Consider the following 22,046-nt stretch of genomic DNA (forward strand, 5'->3'; position numbering starts at 1 on the left):
TACAAATAATCCAATTAAAAATCAGGCAAAGGATCTAATACACATTTCTCCAAAGAAGACACAGAATTAGTCAACAAGCACAAGAAAAGATGTTCAATGTCAATTATATCTCAAAAAAGCTGGGGGGAAAAGGAAGGAAGAAAGAAAAGTAAAGTTGATCAACATTATTAGCCATCAGGTAAATGCAAATAAAAAACTACAATAAGCCCTGGCTGGTGTGGTTCAGTGGATTGAGAAAGGACCAGCAAAGCCAAAGATCTCTGGTTCAACACCCATCAGGGCATATGCCTGGGTTGCAGGCCAGGTCCCCAGGTGGGGGCCATACAAGAGGCAGCTGATCAATGTTTCTCCCCCTCTCTTTCTCCCTCCCTTCTCCTCTCTTTAAAAAGGAATAAATAGAATCTTAAAAAAAGAAAAAAAGTACAATAAGATGCCACTTCATAACCACCATTTTTAACCAGGATGGTTAAAAATCAAAAAGTCAGATAACAGCAAATGTTGACAATGATGTGAAGAAACTGGAACCTTCACACAATGCTGGTAGGGATGTAAAATTCCACCTGTTTAGGGAAATAGTTTAGCAGTTCCTCAACTGATTAAAGATAGAGCATAGAATTACCATATGACTGAACAATTCTACTTGTAGGTGTATATACCTAAGAGAAATTAAAATATATGTGCACACAGAAATCTACACACAAATGTTTATACCACCATTATTTACATTAGCCCAAAAGTGGAAACAATCTAAATGGCCATCAACGGATAAAAGGATAAATAAAATATGGCACAGCCATACAATGAAGTACTATTTAGAAATATGAATGGAATACTGATACCTGTGCTTCAACATAGATGAACTTTGAAAACATTATACAAAGTGAAAAAAGGCAGTCACAAAAGACCACATAATACATGATTCCACTGATAGGAGAAAGTTCATCACGGGGAAATCTGGAGCAACAGAAGGCAGACCAGTGGCTGCTGAGGGCGGGCTTGTGGGGGTTGGGAGCAGGGGGGAGAGTGGCAGCTAAAGGACACGGGGTTTTTCTGGAGGTGATGAGAATGTTTTAAAACTGACTGTGGTTATGACTATACACATCTGGATATACTAAAAACCATTGAATTATACACTTTAAATGGTAAGTTGCATGGTATATGAATTATGTCTCAATAAAGCTATTAAAACATAAATGAAAATGTTAAGAAAAAGTTTAAAAGGATTAACCTCTCTTGCGCTAGAAAAAAAATAAATCAAAAATGCAACTGCAAGCCATTTATAAAACAACTACACTAAGTAGCTATAACCTAGAGGACACAGCTAAAGCAACATACAAAAGAAATTTTCTTTAATATTTTATTTTTTAGAGAGAGAAGGGAGGGAGAAAGAGAATCATCAGACCAGTTGCCTCTCGCACACCCCCAACTGAGTGCCCAGTCTGCAACCCACGCATCTGCCCTGACCAGGAATTGAACTGGTAACCTTTTGGTTCACAGGCTGGCATTCAACCCACTGAGCCACACCAGCCAGGGCTGAACTCTTATCAATTTAAACACTCAGAAAAAAAATGAAAAGAATATTAAGCATCCAACATAAGAGGATAAAATAACAGCCCTGGCCAGGGGATTCAGTTGTTGGAGCATTGTCTCTCACACCAAAAGACTGCAATTTCAGTTCCCAGGGACGGCACACACCTAGGTTGTAGGTTCAATCCCCAGTCCGGGTGCAAATGGGAGGTAACCAATCAATGTCTCCCTCTCCCTCTCTCTCTCCCTCTTTCTCTCTCAAATCAATAAACTTATTCTCAGGTGAGGATTTAAAAAAAATAGAAAAACAACCACAAAATAAACCTAAAAAAAGTAAAGGAAGGATTTAAAAACATGAAAGAAAAAAATTAATACAAAAAAATAAAACTAATTTTTAAAATCCAAGAGCTGGTTCTAAACAAGAAAAGGGGGCAATGCCTCATTTGTACAGAATAAGAAGTGACAATGAGTAAAGTGACAGTGTAGTCAGAGACACAGGAAATTTTTAAAGCATACAGGGGTGTCCAACCTTTGGCCTCTCTGGGCCAGGCTGGAACAAGAGGAGCTGTCTTGGGCCACACAGTAAATACACAAACACTAACGAAAACTGATGAGCAAAAAAAGGTTTGAAGAAAATTTACGGTTTTGGTTTTTGTTTTTTTGAAGTGAACATATCCTCATGATTTTATTGTCACATAATAAAGGAAAAAATGAAGCTTCGAACTGGACCGCTTGGCCCTTTCTCTTCTCATCTGCTCCCAGTTCAGAACGCACGCATCTCTAACAGCCAGCGCTCTCTTAGCTCTGCAGCTGGGCTCAACACACTCAGGCCTCGGCAAAATCTTCTTTGTAGTTTTAGCCTTTTTCCAGAAAATCGGCTTAGTCTGCCCACCATAGCCACCCTGCTGCCTTGCTTCCTGTAGTAAGGCCGCTTCCCCTGTGCCCACAGAGGATCCTCACCCTCCTCGTACTGTGTTACTGGGGGGGCGGGGCGCGGAGGTGATGCTTGCCACACTTCCTACAGACCGTCTGGCGGGTTTCAGGGACGTTCACCGTGTTTGCGAGAGCGCTCACAGCACCGAAAGGCAAATTTACGATTCTGGGTTGGGCCGCTCATTGCCGTCCTGGACTGCATGCAGCCCGAGGTTGGCCACCCCTGCAAAGAATATCTTGCTCAACTTCACACAAATAACTTTGAATACTTGGATAACGTGTTATTTTATAGGATAATATAAATTATCAAAGCTTACCTCAAAAGATATAAATTGTAAGCAGTTAAATTATCATAATAGAGATAATTGCCAAAAAGCTACTATCTCCCCCAAGGACTCAAGGTCCAAATGATTTTATGGGCAATTCAACCAATCTTTTAATTTCAATGCCATTTAGCCAGAGAGGGAAAGAAAAGGGGGGAAAAAACATAGACAAAGTTATTTTTATGAAAGTGGCATAATTCAACAAAGACAAAACACAGAAAACTGCAGAGCAATTTAGCTTATGAGGAATGATGCAAAATTTCCAAATAAAGTTAAGTAAACAGAACCCAGCCACGTATTTTAAATAATACACAGTGACAGAGTGAGTGGACTAAGGAACACAGGGATGGTCCCAACAGCAGATCTATTACTACAGCTCACCACAATGGTGATCAAAGGGAAAAAATGACATAATTCCCATAGAGGCTGAAAGACATTTGACACAATTTACTTTCACGTTTAAAAATCTTAATTAAATGTCAGCAGCTGACGACTTGCACGTAATAAAATATGTGCACTTCGATCTAAAGTCAGCTCTAACCTTAACAGGAGAGCACTGACAACACGCCTCTGAACTCAGGAATAAGACAGAGACCCACTACTACCTTCTAATATTTTTGGAAAGTACTGCACAAATCAACTTGATAAAAGAAAATAAGTATAAAAACTGGAAAGGAGAAGCTAAAATTATCTTTATTTGGTTCTCTTATATTTAACTGCAAAACCCTAGAGAAACAACCACAAAATAAACCTAAAAAAAATGTCAGCAGCTGGCAACTTGCACGTGAAATACGTGCACTTCGATCTAAAGTCAGGTCTAACCTAGATAAACAACTCGCTTTTTTATGACTATTTCTAGAGAGTATTAGAATTCCAAAGGTAGCTATGTATAAAATTAATAGGAATCAATACCATTCCCATATTCAAGATAAAAGTTATAATAGAAATTGGAACCCCACTTACAAATAGGAACAAAAAAGAGAAAACACTGAGGAATAAACATAATAATAAGTGTGAGCGGTGCATTATGAAAAAAAAAGTGTCAGTGTTACTGAGGGATGCAGAAAAAAACTTGAACAAGAAATGAATATATACTCTGTCCTTGAACAGAAGATTGAACCTCGCGTGGATATCAATACAATCCAGTGTCAGTGAAAATACCAACAGGATGGGGAAGGGTAGCTTGATAAGCAGATTTTAAGTTTTATGGAAAAATAAACAAGCAAGAACGCAGGCTGGTGTGGCTCAGCAGATTGAGCTACGCTACGGCCTGTGAACCAAAGGGTCACCGGTTCAATTCCCAATCAGGGAAACTGCCCAGGTTGTTGGCTGGGTTCCTGGTTGGGGGCGCACGAGGCAGCCATTTCATGTTTCTCTCCCTCTTTCTCTCCCTCCCTTCAGCTCTCTCTAAAAATAAATAAAATGAAGTCTTTAAAGAAAAAGAAAAATAAGAATATCCAGGAAAACACTGGGAAGCAGCATGGGAGAGGACTATGATCAAATAATGAACTCACTGGGTACAAACAGGTAAGAAATCACTGAAACAGAGCAAAAGTCCAATGGCACCCAAAATTAGATTTAAGAACTAAATATACTTATAGATAACATTTCAGTGCGGTGATAACTGGATAGCCGCCTGGAAGAAAAGTAAAGTTGGATCCCTACACCTCGATACTGGACACAAGTGATATTTTGTATAGATCCGTGCATTTAACTTAAAAAAATAAAGTTAATAAAAATACCTGGAAAAAATAAGAATTTTCATTTTCATTTTAGTCAGAAATAATGTTGAAATTGGGAAAACTTTTCTATGGCACAAAAATCCAAAAATGATTGATAATTACAACTATAACATTTTTCCCTCCTGCTAAAAACATATACTATTAAACAAAGTCAACAGCCAAATGACAAACTGTGAAAAGTATCTGCAACATATATCAAAGACAGAACACCAATTTCCTAAAAATGGAGTTCCTATAAACAATAGCAAACATGCCAATAGAAAAATGATCAAAAATATGTAACCATATGAATAAAAAACATAATCAGACGCTATAAATAAAGGAAACAAATATGCTTCTTATACCTCCTGAAAAGTGGAAAAATATACCTACTACACTGAGTATTTTTAGGTTTGATAACCCACTCTGTTATCGGGGTAAAGCCAGCACTCTGACACCAATAGTGGGACGTAAACTGGTACATCCTCTGTGGAGGGCAATTTGACCATATCTATCAAAATTTAAATAGTACATATCCTCTGACCTGCAATTGTACTTCTCCAAATGTATCCTAAAGACAGACTCACTCAATGTGCAAAGTTACAGATGCACGGTGATATACACTGTATCACCATTTGCACTAGCACGACTAGAAACATTTTAAGTGACCAGCCAAACAAAGAAATGGTACCCTCCCTCTCACCCACTACCCTACATCTTTCCGAAAAGGATACACAAAAAATGTATCATCGGTTGCTTCTAGGGAAGGAAGTCAATTAGCAGAGGTCAAAAGTAGAAGGAAAACTTGCTTTTTATCATATGCTGTTTTGTACCATTTGGATTTTATATCATGAACATGTATAACATTTTTAAATTTTCAGAGTTCAGTATTATTTTTACCCAGGTTTACCAACTGTTATAAGTATTTCCCTCTTTTTCTGTCAGTTTTCCAGTTTCTACATTAGCAACAATGTTTTGTTTTCCCAGCTAATACTATACACGATATTTAATAAAACTCACAGTAAATCACAACCTTAACTTGGATTCCGTTATCCCCATGGTCTCCTTGCCCCTGGGCCCTACCTCTGCATACCTTCTCCACAAAAAACACTGTTCTCTATTCTTTACGGTTTGGGTGGAGATTACGAGTTAGTAAAAATCCAGGACCAAGAAGCTATGAATTTTTCAGCCTATGGGACAAACAGTCACTACTGTATTTTAGGAGGCAGCAAAAAGGCAAGAAGCTGTTCAAACAAGGTTTCACAAAATATCATTTGTGCTGTCACCATGGAGGGTCTAGTCCACTGCTTTTATGTTTAAGAACTTGATTTTATCCATTTGTCCAGGGTCAGTGGGGCCTATGAGGAGAATGAACAGAACTAACCAAATCAAATTCACAAGAAACTACTTGCTTACATATAATGACAATGTATTAATTTAGAATTTAAGAATATATATGTACATGAATATAAGTAGTTGTGTATGTATGTGTGTGTGTGTATATGTGTATGTGTATGTGTGTATGTATATATATATATATATATATATATATATATATATATATATAAAGAATACCAATTCATGCATATCAAGGACTCACACACAAATGGTAAGTATGCCCAGGACAGCCACATGGTGCTATGAGTGTGTATAGAGAGAAGAGAACAAATCAGAAGGTCAGAGAAGGCTTCTCTGAAAAATACAATGTGACCAAGCAGAGATCCAAAGGACAAAAACTTTAAAAATGAGAGAGCGGAATTATGAGGAAGAGGGTTCCTGGATGTTAGGATGGCATGTGCAATGGTCCTGAGGCAGACGGGAGCATGATATGTCCAAGGAGGTGGGAAAAGATCAAAGGGCAAGACCATATGACACAGACTTAACTAGAGAGTTAACTACAAACTATGCGGTGCCTCGTAGGCCATATTAAGAATTGTTGCCTTATCCTAAGCAATGTAAAGCTAGCCAAGGATTATTAACTCAGATGAGAACAAATCTGTGCTTGCAAAAGTCAGCATGCTATATGAATTGCAGGCAAGAGTAGAAACAGGAAGACTGCTTAGGAAGCTACTGTAGGAGTTGGGGCAGAAATAAAGTGAACAGGGCTCGGTGACTGGTTACACCTGCAATGCAAGAGAAAAGAAAATGTGAAGGAGGATACCCAGGCTTTGAATTTCCACAACTGCATGGAAAGAGAATGCTCCAGGAAGACTAGGCTGTTTTGTTTCCCTTCGGGCTGGATAGAAGAAGGTAGGTGTGTAAAAAGTAAGAAAGGGATACGGGCACTCAGTATCTGGAAACCTTGGTAGAAAAAGATGAAAAGTGGAAAATGGCATTAGAGTTCACAGGAAAGAGAATGTTAACTACAAAAACTTAAATATGTATTCATGTATGTATGTATTACCTCCAGGGTCAGCCACAAAACCAGCCTAGGCATTTCTCTCTCCCCATCACCTAAAATCTTTTTAAACATCTCAAAATAAAACCTTTCAGTAAAGGGGGAGGAGAAGCCCAAATACAACACTCAGGAAAATAAAGCATTGGTTTGAAAGAATTTCAAAGTATATATTGAGATGTCAGATGTTCCCAATTCTGAGAATGAAGAAAAGACAGAAGCTGCCTACTTGGGGAAGGAAGAATGGGGAGAAGAAAGCTGAAAGGAGAGGTTGATGACCCCACAGCATGAATTCTCACAGTTTAAACACGTTTATCTTTACCTCTGGACAAATGGCTGTTCTTGGCCTAGTGTGCTAAAGGAATGCAGAAATAATAGCTCCACACCACGGCCCCATAGCAGAAATCGTGGCTTCCACTGCCATCAGGTGGTGGCACGGAGGAAATGCACCAACCTGGTTCTTGGAGCCTGGAAATGCCTCTATGAAGCCCATGGTGTATCATCTAAGATTCAAGACCTAAAGATCGCAATAGTAAAGGGCAAGCTGGTGATAGCCTTTGGTAAGAAATTTATCTTCTAGTCTGTCCATACACCAAAATAAACGTTTTTGCTATTAATTTGGGGGAAAGAAAAAAGACTTTTTTTCTTTTTCATGTTGCAGGTCACATACTATTTACCTATTGTAAAATACCCAGTCTGGTACTATTCCTCTCAAAACCAACTCCTGGTATATTATACATTTGACTACTTAAAACTGCTTCAGTGTGAATTTCAATGGCGCATAAAAGGGATTAGTGTGCATTTCTAATATACATCAGTAACCTTGTCACAAACATACGCAATTGTCTCATTGATTGTGCAAAATTCCCTTTGTTATCTTCAAATTAATCAAATAACAATTTTTGACTACTTAGAAGTACAAGGCACAGTAATAAACACAATTCAAAAACCATCATGTTCTCAAAACTCATCAGCTAAACAATTATATCACTGATAAAATCAACTTCAACATTATTGACAAAAAAACATGGTGAATGATTAACACATCATCCTGATAGTTCTCTTCATGGTAAAAATAAGCTTGCCCAACTAATATTTGACATTCTGTGCGTTATTTACTTCCCTACCTTCTTTACTACACTGAATATTCACTTACAAATGTATATCTTTACAATTGTCTGCACATATGTTTCCATTCGATTTGTCTTTGTTTTTTAAGGCAACTCGAAGGATAGGGAACTGTGGGCCAAAAGATAAAATAGTCACATAGGGTACATTTTTTTCCAATTCTTAACCAGCTTTTCTTTCTTTTTTTTTTGAGTAGACACAGTATCATTTTGTCAGTATATTCTTGATTTTCGTTTTCTCCCCTTAAAATGCAGTCACACTACCCATTCTGTCTCTGGACATTGCAAAATACGAATAATTCGACTTGTTTTCCCTAATTCTCTTGGTTCTGTTTTCCCATCCACCTCCCAACAAAACCCCCACCCCCATCCTCCTTTCTTGTTTCAAAATGCCTAACTATTACACACTCGAGGTGGTTTTCACAAAATCGCTTTCTTGGAATGCTCTTCCCTCTTCTCTCCTTAAATGAGTACCCTTTGAAAAATAATTTCCACAGCTAGACGCCAGTGTCTCCCCCCACCCCCCTTAACAAGATCAAACTGCGGAAAAGGAAGAGACTAGGAACCGAGTAAGCGAAACATTCGGGAATGTCAGTGAGACAGGGGGCTCTCCTTTGAAAAGAAAACACAACTCTCAGCACAAAGCTTGCAACAGAGCAAAAATACTTTCTTTTCCGTTGTATTCCTGTTCCCTCCCTGACCTAAAAGACACCTTTCCTTTTCTCTAAGCCCCAGTCCCTTTGAGATATGTGGGGCCTGCCTCTCCTCCTCTAAAGGAAAAGAAAGCCAGGGAGAAAAGAAAAGGTAACAGTCACCTTCCCGCCCCGCCCGCAAGCTGTCAGGAGCCCCGGACCACGTCCCACGACTCACCTGGCAGGTGCGGCCGTCCGGAGAGTTGCACGAAGCGGTTCAGCTGGCCAGTCCCCCGACCCCCGCTGCCCCCACTGCCCCCGCCGGCCCCGCTACCTCCGCCGCCACCACTACTTCCCGCGGCGCCTCCTCCCCTCCGGCGGTTCCTGTCCCAGCCCTGGGCGGCCGACATGACCCGCTAACGACTGCCGCAGCCCGGTCCCGGCAGCCCCTGGCCCGGCCGCACTAGCCGAGCCTCCTTCCTGGGCTCCTCTAGAGACCCGGGAGACAGGGGAAGGGGGAGCGCCCGGTCTTCACCGCCGACCAATGACTGGGTGACTTTGTGACAGGCAGCCAATAACCAGTTGCCTTCTTGGCAGGTGGCGGGAGGCGGGGAGAGACGTGGTAACCATAGCTATGGTTTAAAAAAAAGTGGGGGGTAGAGTAAGGCATAAGCAGCCACTCCTCACTCGCATCCTCCGCGCTCTGCCAGCCGGCGTCGCGACGCCTCCTGCAGGAGCAGGCGGGCCAATCGAAGGCCGAGCGAGGGAGGCCACGCCTGCAGAAGGAGCCTGGGCGGTGGCAGGTACTCCAGGCGTGCTCGGGGTTTGGGAGCTCTTCTGCGCCGAGAACACTGAAATCAGAAATAGCATAAGCTCGTAATACGCACAGGTGGAGACAATACAGTGTCCCTCCAGCTCTGCAGGCTGCGATTCCTTTCCCTGACCGCAGACACACAAAGGGCGCTCGGCCGGGGGAATATCCATGGGCGGGGTCAAACCTTAAAGAAGGTGGTAAAGCCGGGTTTCATTCCTCTTGTCTTTCAGTCTGACTGCACTGACTGAACTCCCTAATTGAGTGTAAGCCACGTCGCAACCAAACAATGTTAAACCTGGTTACCAAACATGGGAAAATGTTCAAGCTCACCAGTAATCAGACACAAATTAAGACAGCTCCCCTCCGCCGCGCCCCCGCCCTGACAAACCATTTCTGGCTCATTTACGTTAGTGAAAGATTTTCTAAATAACACCCAGCAGCGAAGAAAATAAGGGTACTTTCATAGGGGACTGATGGCTATGTAAATGTTTTTGTTCAATCAAACCTCTTGCTCCCGGAAAATTTTGATCAGCTTAAAGACAGGAACAATTACGGAAGATCGAAGAAAATTGTAGATGTACACATCAAAAATCCCTATTGTTCCAAAATGAAACCAAAAATTTGGCTTTGAATTTACTGGGCGCGGCGCAAAGTTGGAAAATACAGATTGTTCACTACTGTCTAGCAATCGTAAGGGGAAAGCATATAAATTCTGCAAAGAAAACAAAAGTTTTAGATCTGGTGGCTTTTTGTGTGTGTTAAGTTCTTCGTATGGGAGAACCTCATATGATGTGAAGGAAGAGAGAGAAACTCTGCTGGAGTTGAGGATGCATACCTCCTCGCGCAAATTTCATGTCGCCACTAGCCCCACCTCCTTATTTTTCTGTTTCAGTCCCTGTGGGCAGGTATTTGATCCGTTAAGCACTATAACACACTGCTTAGGAAAATATTTGAGACCTGGAAAGAAGGCTTATGTCTCTAAAATATAAAAATCTAAATTAATAATGTTAATTTTCTAAAGAAACTGTACCAGTGAATAACCAAATAGCAGATAAAGTAAATTTTCTCTTTATAAAAGCACACGTTCCAAGTAATAAGTAGCAAATGATAGAATATCACCATTTTGCAACCCCTAGTGAATGCAGAAATCAACCCATTTGAGCCTTCACCACTGCTAGCATCACAAACTAAAAGATGAGACGTGTGTCTTTAGAACATAAGGATGACAATGAAGTAGTCTTGTAGAGAAAAAAAAAAGAACCCGAATTTCATCATACATCTGTATCTAACTACCAAGTTATAGAAAATACAGAGAACAGAAGGAAAAAAATTACAGAGGAACATTTTTTAAAATGCTGCTACAGAGATGCAAACAAAAATCTAGACTATGGGAATTCTATGGGATAAACAAGATTCTTCAACGAATAAATTGCAAAGAAAAAAAAGAGGTTCAGAAGGAATGATCCATAGGTTAAAAAGAGACTTGTGAAGGTTGCATAACCATTGGATAGTGATGGTTGAACAACTTTGTTAATATATTAAAACCACTGAGGCATATGCTTGAAAGGGTGAATTTTATGGTATGTGAATTACATCTCATTTTTTAAATTTAATAATAATATAGGGTGAAGTGGATGGAGAGCTAAATGAAAGAAGAACATTAACCATAAGCTGAAGATGGGTAATGAGTCCACGAGAACTGTCATTATATTTTTTTGTTCTGCTTACTTTTGTATGTGTTACAAGTTCTTCATAATAAAAAGAAAAAAAGAGCCTAGAAAAATGATTGCATTAACCAATCCACTGAAAATCATCTCGTGTAGTTTTTATGTATAATCGATTTTAAATTTCAGAAACAAAATGAAAGATTTGTTCTTAACTAAATTTAAGTATTACATTATTTTAAAACCTTTTTAAAAGGTTAGAGCCAATTTTTTTAAACATAGAATGTAGGTACCCTTTGATGAATATTGACGTGATTTGGAGAGGGACCTTCAAAATAAGTGTGGCGTGGCCGGGTAGCTCAGTTGGTTGCAGTGTATTCCAATACACCAAGGTCACAGGTTAGAGCTACAGGCAGGGCACATGCAAGAAGCAAGAAGCAACCGATGAATACATAAATAAGTGGAATGACAAATTGATGTTTGTCTGTCTGCCTCTCTCTCAAATTAAGAAATCGAAATTGTTTAAAATTTAGTGTATGCGCGCAATATGTACCTGCTAACATGATGTAATAGAAAGTATGCAATATTGTCTATGAAGTAATCATGCCAACAACATTAACTTGAATCTAATCAAGATTTAAGCTCCAATGTCCAATTATAAGAACTTCAAGGGAAAAAAGAAACAAATTAAATAACATGTGAAACAATCAAAGCCAGGGAGCCAATCTCCACAATATCTGGCCTGGTCTTGTCAATATAAGTCAATATCATGAAAAACAAAATGAAGTAATACAAAAACTAAATAGGAAGGTGGTAACTCCTAATGAAATAATAGATGTAGGCAACGGCTCCTAGCATAACAAAGAGAAAGAAGCAGCCGTGTGTCTGCTGGCAGCAGTGCACAGGATGGCCTGTGGATTCTTATCAAAAAAAATGAATCTGAAGAAAGTCAGTCCATTAGCTTTAACTACCAGTTTACAGGAAGTAAGAGAGACAGAAAATATGTTAAATGATATCTTGAGGATGTAACCTCCAAAATATATAGTGTGGAAAACTATAAAACTGCCTATTTTCTTTAACATTTGATACACACACATTTCGAGGGAAAAAAGAGGAAAGGACACCTACAGATTAGCAGAGTTTTAAGAGATATATCAATCGAATGTAGTGTTTGGGCCTAGTTTGTGTTTTGATTAGAATGAGCCAACTATGTTTTTAATGGGAAAATTTGGGTCTATATTCAGGAATCATTATTATTTTTTAATTAATTTATTTATTTATCTTTAGAGGGGAAGGGAAGGAGAGAAGGAGAGAAATATCAATGTATGGTTGTCTCTTGTGTGTCCCCTGCTGGGAACTGGCCTGCAACCCAGCCATGTGCCCTGACTGGGAATCGAACCGCAATACTCTGGTTCGCAGGCCCGCGCTCAATCCACTGAGCTACACCAGTCAGGGCCATTATTAATTTTTTTAAGTATTGTAGATATTTTTTTAAAGAACTCTTTTTTTTTTTTCAAGATGCATACTGAAATAGCTACAGGTAAAAATGCTATGATGTCTAGGATTTCCTTCAAAGGGTTCCAGGAAGGGACCGTGGGAGACAATGAGAATGTCCATTAAACAAGGACAGCCGTGAGTTGATGATCAGTATAGATGGGTGATGGGTACATTGCACTAATCTCTCAGTTTTGATATTTTGTAAAGATTTTATTTATTTATTTTTAGAGAGAGGGAAAGGGAGGGAGGGAAACATCCATGTGTGGTTGCCTCTAGTGCGCTCCCTGCTGGGGACCTGGCCTGCAAGCCAGGCATGTGCCCTGACTGGGAATCCAGCAGGAGATGCTCTGGTTTGCAGGCCAGTGCTCAATCCAATGAGCCACACCAGCCAGGGCTATTTTCTCTGTTTTATACATATTTAAAGTTTTCTTTCATAAAAAGTTTTGTAATAGTTCTTAAAAGAACAATTCCAAATCAAAGGGAATTTACAAGAAAATGTATGTAGTCCTCTTGAACAAATCAAACATAAAAGACAATTTCAGGATGATTGAAAAAATTTGATTTTGGAAAGGTTGTTAGAGTATTAGGAAATTAATGTTATATTTATTAGGTGTGATAATAATAACAAAGATAAGAAAACCTCTGTTTTTTAAAGATACATAATAAAATATTTCAGAATGGGCTATCATAATGCCTTGAGACTACAGGACCACCTTTACCACCCCAAGGCTCACCCATGAAAATAGCATAACAAGCAGTAAGAACTCAATTTACACTAACTTAGAAAAAAAAGTCAGTCAGAATTAGCAAGAAGTCTGAATTGAGAATGTTTTCCAGGAAATTCTATTTTATAAATGTTAAATACATTCAGGGATTCAAGTGACTTTACAGAACTGTTTTCTAATAGAGATTCTAGAGTTACAACTTTTAATGGAGTGGAGAAGTAGTGGATTGGGGGAGTGGTGGAAAGTACTATATTAGGACATCCAGTGTTATTTGTCAAATGGGCATCTTCAACTCAGCACTGTGTAACCCAATGGTTCTCAGCCTTGACCGCACACTGAACTAACCCAAGGCCACTTTGGAAAATACTCACATTCAGCTCGATCCAGATCATGTAGATCAGGATCTCTGGAGCACAGGCATTGGCCACATTTCCAAAGTCCCTGAGTTGTTCTAATCTACAGCCAGGGTGGAGGACACAGTGTAATCCTCTGCCCTCAGTTTCATCCTGTGCAAAACCTGAGTCCAGTCAAACCTCAGTTCTCCAGTGTCTCCCGTCTTGAACAATTCGGTTCTCGACCAAGTTGTTGAGGGAAACAATGTCTCGGCTGTAGAACAAAGCTGCAGTTCTCAACCCAACAACCCCTTTATGCTGATGAATGTCTTTTTTTTTAAAGATTTTATTTGTTTATCTTAGAGGGGAAGGGAAGGAGAGAGAGAGAGAAATATCAATGTATGGTTGCCTCCCGCGAGTCCCCTGCCGGGAACTGGCCTGCAACCCAGGCATGTGCCCTGACTGGGAATCGAACCGCGATCATGTGGTTCGCAGGCCTGTGCTCAATCCACTGAGCTACACCAGCCAGGGTTTTGATATGAGTGTCTTCTGTTCCAGCCAAATGTAAGACTTGATTGTGAGAGGTCAGTGAAATAGCATGTGCGAAAATGCATGAAAAAGCATAATGTTTTATGTAAACATAAGGTCATAGTCACATGTTAGCAAGCAATGTATAGCAATTCTTTAAAAAGGTCAGTTAGTTTCTCGTAGATAAAATATGACTCAGCATCATATAAATTCCTTGGTGAAGGTTCAAAGGTGATTAACTGCTTGTCACCAACCCAGAACAATCCACATTGGTATTGAGAAGCCTAAAGTCAGGAGTCTTTAGTTTACTTAATTATAAAAATTATAAGCATTTACACATAAGCATTACACATATAGATGTCCTAGAAATGCAAAATATAAATTGTGCCTAAGATTAAGTTTGGTTACCCAAACAAAAGAAAGATCAGGCCTCGCCTTTTGTGAACCAGACACTTTTATGTGGATTGTCTTTTAAAATGAGCAGGTTAACCTACCATAGTATTTTTGAAACATTAAGTCATGAAATTAGTTTAGTGGGTATAACTAAGAATATTAAAATGAAATACAGTAGCCCTGGCTGGTGTAGCTCTGTGGATTGAGCACGGGCCTGTGAACCACACGATCGTGGTTCGATTCCCAGTCAGGGCACATGCCTGGGTTGCAGGCCAGTTCCCAGCAGGGGACTCACGAGAAGCAACCATACATTGATATATCTCTCCTTCTCTCCTTCCCTTCTCCTCTAAAGATAAATAAATTTAAAAAATGAAATACAGTAGAAAAAGAAAAAGAAAAACATAAGGGTGCAAGAATCCCTGGCCAGGTATTTCAGTTGGTCAGAGTGTTGTCCCAAGGTACCAAGGTTGCAGGTTCAATCCCCAGTGAGGACACATACAAAAACAAAGAAGTGGAACAACAAAGTCTCTCCTTGTCTCACTCAAAATCAATTTTTTAAAATTTAAAGGAAAAGAGTACAAAAAAAAACAGGCGTACAAAGGGACCAGAAAGGTCTTGAAACATTTTGCCTCTAGGTATTCAAGTTGGAAGGGTTTGCTCTGGAGGACTGCATAGGCTATAGAAACCTTTCAGTCTCCCTCTCCCAGTGTTCAGGCAAGTAACTGATGTGTTTAGACAGGCCACAGACTAAAAGAAAATATTTGCAAAAGACTTATCTGCTAAAGGACTGTTAACCAAAATATTTAAAGATCTCTTAAAGTTCAACAATAAGAAAGTAATATTTCAATTTAGAAATGGACAAAAGAACTAACATATACCTCACCAGAAAAGATATGTAGATAGCAAATAAGTGTATGAAAAGATGTTCAATATCATATGTCATAAGGGAATTAAAAATTAAAACAATAATAAAATACTACTACACACCTATTAAAATGGTTAAAATCTCAAACACTGACAACACCAAGTGCTGATAAGGATGTAGAGACACAAGATTGTCATTTCTCGCTGGTGGAAATGCAAAAGCTACCTCTGTTTTGGGAGACAGTTTGACAGTTTCTTATAAAACTATATATACTCTTACCATACAATAAAGCAATCATGCTCCTTGGTATTTACCCAAAGGAGTTGAAAACTTATGTCCACACAAAAACCTGCACACAGATATTTATAGCAGCTTTATTCATAATTGCCAAAACTTGAAAGCAACCAAGATGCTCTATAATACATGGATGGATAAATAAACTGTGTTATATCCATACAACAGACGATCATTCGGTGCTAAAAACAAGATTTTTTTTTTAGGAGATTCGGTGCTTAAGTTTCCTTCAAGTCATGAGGGAAACTTAAAATCATGTTACTAAATGAAAGAAGCCAATCTGAAAAGGCTACATACTGTGGAAGTCCAACTATATGACATTCTGGAAAAGGCAAAACTACGGAGACAGTATTAAAATCAGTAGTTGCCGGGAGTTTGGGGGAAGAGGGAGAAGGTAAAATAGTGGATCACAGGGGATTTGGGGGGGGGAGGGCAGTGAAGCTATTCTATGTTACTGTAAGGATGGATATGTGTCGTTGTATATTTGTTCAAACCCATAGAACGTACAACCCTAAGATTGAAGCCTAATGTAAACCATGACTCTGGTCAACGATAACACATCCATGTTGGTCCACCCATTATAACATAGCCTCACCTCTGCTGCAGGGTACTGATGGTGGGGATACTGCCTGGGGGGAACTGCTAGATGGGAACTCTGCACTTTCCAATCAGTTTTGCTGTGAACTGAAAATTGCTCTAAAAAAATAAGTCTTTTAATGTAAAAAAAAGCAGGGGACACTTGTACAAAGGAACCAGGATTATCTTGAAACTCCTTGCTGGTAGATGCCCAAGTTAAAAGGGCCTGCTCTGAGGACTGGATGAACTAGAAAGCGCATAAGCTCTCATGATTCTCAGGCAGGTGTCTGATCAACATCAGGGCCTGCAACTGACGTGTTTAGCAAAGTGTTAGGTTCCCAGACGTCTAGAAACCTTAAGCCCTGTCCTAAAAAATGGATATGGAAATTTTGAAGACAATTCTTTGCTCTCTCCCACCCCTCCTTAAAAAAAAAAACTAATTTCAAAGCTCCATGTTTCTTTGTGTAACTCTTGACAAAGAGGCATGAATTTGCATTTGATATTTACGGGGATTGGGTAAAGACCCTGAGCTTTGCAAAGGCAAAACCAAAATTTCCTTCCAAAATAGGGAAGGAGAGGACTTCTGCCAAGATGGAGGCATAGGTGGAAACACTGTGCCTTCTCCCACAACCAAGTTTGACTACAACAAAGGTTTGGAGAACAAAGACACAGCCAAAGAACAGAAAATTGAATTATAATACGGAAGTCCGACCACAACGAACTGTTCAACCGAGACGGTAAGAGGGGCGGAGCCAGCAGCGGAGCTGGGTCGGGCAGGAAAGATCCCCCGACATAAGCGAGCAAGTAGCCCGGACACAGTCAGTGTGTGGGGCAGACTGACCGTGGTCGCACATTCACACACAGTGAGACGGACCACACAGGCCCCAGAGGGCGAACCAAGTGGTGGAGGGCTGACGGCGGTGGCATATTCACGTGCAGTGGGACGAAACGCGCGGGCCCCAGTGACGGTGGCAGCTGCGGCACCTGTGGTGGTGGCAGCCAGATTCGGCAGACAGGACGCCATTGCTCCTCTTTGACCCCGCCCCCACATATAGCGTCACAACCCAGAGACTGAGTGGCCCTGCTCTGGTGAACAGCTAGGGCTCCGATCCTGCTATGTAACAGGCACGAACAGCCCAAAAGATGGCACAAGAAGAACTCAAAGTCCCAGAGCTGATAACTCTAAGCGACCAAGAGATTGCCAGCCTCTCAGAAGCACAGTTCAAGACACTGTTTATCAGGATGCTCACAGAACTGGTTGATTATAGTCACAAATTAGAGGAACATATGAAGGCTAAACTAATTGAAATGAAGGGAGATGCACAGGAAACCAATAATGATGGAAAGGAAACTGGAACTCAAATCAATGGAATGGACCAGAAGGAAGAACGAAACATCCAACCAGAAAGGAATGAAGAAATGAGAATTCAAAAAATGAGGAGAGGCTTAAGAACCTCCAGGACATCTTTAAACGTTCCAACATCCGGATTATAGGGGTACCAGAAGGGGGAAAGAAACAGCCACGAGTGGAACACTTATTTGAACAAATAATAAAGGAGAACTTCCCCAGGCTGGCAAAGGAAAGAGACTTCCAGGAAATTCAGGAAGCTCAGAGAGTCCCAAAAAAGTTGGACCCAAGAAGGAACACACCAAGGCGCATCATAATTACATTAGCCAAGACTAAAATGAAGGAGTGAATCCTAGAAGCAGCAAGGGATAAGGGGACAGTCACCTACAAAGGAGTACCCATCAGACTGTCAGCAGATATCTCAAAAGAGACCCTACAGGCAAGAAGGGGCTGGAAAAAAGTATTCCAAGTCATGAAATCCAAAGACCTACAGCCAAGATTGCTTTATCCAGCAAAGCTTTCATTTAGAATGGAAGGACAGATAAAGTGCTTCTCAGATAAGGTCAAGTTCAAGGAGTTCATCATCACCAAGCCCTTATTACATGAAATGCTAAAGGGACTTATCTAAGAAAAAGAAGATGAAAAATATGAACAGTGAAAGGACAGCAAACTCACAGTTATTAACAAACACCCCTAAAACAAAAGCAAACCAAGAGGACGGGTAGATCAGGAGTGGAACCATAGAAATGAAGAACACATGGAGGGTTAGCAACAGGGGAGTGGGAGGAGGAGAAGGGGTGAGAAGGCACAGAAAATAGCATAGACAGTAGGTAGAAAATAGATAGGGGGAGGGCGAGAATAGTAGGGGAAATATAGAATCTAAAGAACTTGAGACACGTGGTTATAAACTAAGGGGGGGAGAATGGTGGGGGAGGGAGTGTGTGGGTGGAGGGAAATGAAGGGGGGGAATAGAACAACTGTAATGGTGTAATCAATAAAATATATTTTTAAAAAATAGGGAAGGAGTTAAACAACTTTGCTTGAAGTGACATTGGAGCCCTGGCTGGTGTGGCTCAGTGGATTGAGCACCCGCCTGTGGACTGAAGGAAGGGTCACCAGTTCCATTCCTAGTCAGGGGACATGCATGGGTTGCAGGCCAGGTCTCCAGTTGGAGGCTGTTGGGGGCCTGTGATTGATGTGTCTCTCACACATTAATGTTTCCCTCCCTCCCTTTCTTGCTCCCTTCCTGTATCTCTAATTTAAATCAATAAAATCTTTAAAAAAAAAGAAATGACATTGGAAATGTAAGCCTCATTAAGTTGCTTGGAATGAATCCTAATGGAGCAAGGTGCCATTGAAGTCTTGAAGCAGAGAGGTGACATGATCAGATTTATGTTTTCAAAGATCACAGCAGTGATTGGGTTGAGGATTTATACTGGAGGCTGCCTGCTCCCCTGGGGGAATCTGCCTATAGGCAGAGGCCTTGGGGAAAAGACCTCTGCTCCCAGACATCTCCTACCTGCCACACTAAAGATCTACTGTGTCACATTATGCATGTTTAAGAGCAATATAATAAAAGATTGATATTCTTGTTTAGGCTCTGATTTAAATGTAGTACTGTCCCAGCCCTAAGTCACATGGTCTTACAACCATCAATTATAATAACAATGCTCTCACAGTGGCGTTTTATAACTGAAAGACTAACATGGAAGTCAACTTTAGTTTATCGTTATTTAATAAGTTTAATTTTATAGCTGACATCAGGAAAATGACATAACGTGACAGTAATATATTACGTTAGTTGTTGTGGGCTAACGAGAAGAGGACAAAGGCCGCCATAAAGCAGGTGGACACGCACTCATACCAGACGAAGGCTGCCGGATGTCACAGCAGGAAATCCAAATCAAGTTTCCCAGTGGTCCAAACGCTCCAAGTTCCATAAAAAGTGGAAGTTCATTAAAAGAAATGAATAATGGTCAAACATTTTTAAAGTTATGTGAATGAATCATTGACTGTTTATTTATTTTCTCCAATAATCTAATACCAGAAAGTTCTGGGCTAAAACTAGACACTTTTTTTCAGCATCTGCAGTATTGAACTTGATGTCCAGATATTGTTTCCTGTTCCCACTCCAGCAATAATTGGTTTATAACTCATTTGATGCAGATTTATGTAACACTAACGTAACTCCGAGGGAACAAGACGGGTTTATGGAGATATCAAGTGACATCTCATTAAACTGACATTAGAGGAATGTTCCCTGGCAAAGCTTTGTGAAGTATTACATCCAATTATCCCAAACAGGTAAACAGAGCCTTGAAATTATTAATCTCATCTCGTATTTTTGGTGTAACAAGTTTTGATGAACAGGAACTTTCTGCATGTGTTAATATTATTGAAACTAAATTGCACAAGCAGATTAAACAGAGAAACAAGACTGCAACACATTTTTCTACTTTTCTCCAACATTGTTTATTGCAGTTCAGCAAAGCAAGATTATTCATCAGAGTAAATTAATGTCACCAATGTGATGTTTGGAGTTTATGGGTATTCAATTTTAAGTGTATTCTGATTTTATGTTTTCTAAGCACTGTAAGCAAAAGAAACTTATAAATAATATGCATGCATTTAAATAACATTTGATTAAAAATAACTTGTCAACATTGAGGAAGATTTTTTTCTGTTTAAAACAGGATGAACAAAATAAAGAGGTGGAATAAACATGACTCAGTTTTAAGAAATACTGGTCTGTACAGTTATCCTTCTTGCTTAATTTAAATTGGTTTTGTTATATGAAGCCAATAAAATTTCTAATGAATATTCTAGAGTTGTAAGAAATTGATGCAAACCATAAAGTACAATTCTAGTACGAGATACTTATTACACAAGGTAGATTCTCAAGAAATAGTTTTTAATTACTCAGCTGGGAGAGGTGAAATAAGATAATATATAAAGTTGTAATACTCCCAAGATTGGTCTAATAGCCATATGAGTAACTACATAGCCCCCTTAAATTTAATTTTAATTTTTATATTTTCACATTTTCATTGTTCCACAAGTACAGTTGTCACCATTTCCCCCCACTCATTTTAATTTTTTTATAAAGAATATGTCTGTATTATGTAATCATTCCTAAACAGGAGGAAATGGTGAATTTTAATTTTATTTTTTTTTAATATTTTATTTATTTATCTTTAGAGGGGAAGGGAAGGAGAGAGGGAGAGAAACATCAATGTATGGTTGCCTTTCGTGCGTCCCCAGCTGGGAACTGGCCTGCAACCCAGGCATATGCCCTGACTGGGAATCGAACCGCGATTGTCTGGTTCACAGGCCCGCGCTCAATCCACTGAGCTACACCAGCCAGGGCTTAATTTTAATTTTTAAAATAATGACTATGTCTGTATTATGTAATCATTCCTAAATAGGAGAATGAATAGAAAAAGCGAAGCTCTTCCCTTCACTCTCCGCCCAGTCCTGTCCCGACTCCTGAAGACGGTTTTCGGTTTGGTGTCGGTCCTTCCAGATCTTTTCCTGTGTGCTTACATGTGCCTATGACGGCCCGTGCAGCCCTACTATTTACGTCTGTTACATAAATGGGATTTTACAGAATGTATTCTGCAGATGGCTTTTTTTATAATGACAAAAAATGATTAAAAATGCTAATGGTGAGCGTGTTGGGGAGTGAAATGGTCATTTTTATCTCTATTTTCAGCGTGTGCTAAAATGACTATATTACTTTTACAGTATGAAATAATAAAGAAATGATGATATGCTCTTGATGTTAATTGTTGGCAACTTTTTTAGGTAATAGTTTCCTTTGAATTTGGCCTCAGGGGTCAGGTTCCTGGTTTTACACATCTGCAAAGTTGCAGGTTAACCTGAAAAATCTCTCTCAAGGAAAAACAGAATCATGTTTAATTTTTTTAGTATCAGAGAAGCATGATAAAAGTCTCAAAGACTTAAGGTGTCCTTGGGTAAATACAGACCACAACAAAATTTAAAAAGAGCAGTCAGCCCTGGCTGGTGTAGCTCAGTGGATTGAGCGTGGGCCTGTGAACCAGAAGATTGTGGTTCGATTCCCCATCAGGGCACATACCTGGGTTGCAGGCCAGTTCCCAGCAGGGGATGCACCAAAAGCAACCCTACATTGATATTTCTCTCCTTCTCTCCTTCCCTTCCCATCTAAAGATAAATAAATAAATTTTTAAAAAAGAGCAGTCAATAGACCTCATTTAAAAGAGATAGGAACCCATGTATTTATGGCCAATTTTTTGACAAGAATGTCAAGTACACTCAGTGGGGAAATAATAGTCTCTTCAACAAATGGTTCTGGGATGACAGAACCATGACAG

The 22,046-nt window shown here is 39.8% G+C and overlaps 1 protein-coding gene and 1 pseudogene across 2 annotated transcripts in view; both read right to left on the minus strand.

Moving 5' to 3' along the window:
- KLHDC10 (kelch domain containing 10) overlaps positions 1-9,187 on the minus strand; it is a 55,240-nt gene extending 46,053 nt beyond the window's left edge. For both annotated transcript variants that reach the window (XM_037049203.1, XM_037049201.1), the window contains exon 1: positions 8,897-9,187. In XM_037049203.1, the coding sequence (XP_036905098.1) occupies positions 8,897-9,068 (172 nt within the window). In that variant the 5' untranslated portion in view covers positions 9,069-9,187. The remainder of the gene's footprint in view (positions 1-8,896) is intronic.
- Positions 528-7,392, minus strand: LOC118989191 (uncharacterized; annotated as a pseudogene).
- Positions 9,188-22,046: the final 12,859 nt, after the last annotated feature.

Source organism: Sturnira hondurensis, unplaced genomic scaffold, assembly GCF_014824575.4.
Source record: "Sturnira hondurensis isolate 20B ecotype Veracruz unplaced genomic scaffold, ASM1482457v3 Scaffold0006437, whole genome shotgun sequence".
Classification (NCBI taxonomy): domain Eukaryota; kingdom Metazoa; phylum Chordata; class Mammalia; order Chiroptera; family Phyllostomidae; genus Sturnira; species Sturnira hondurensis.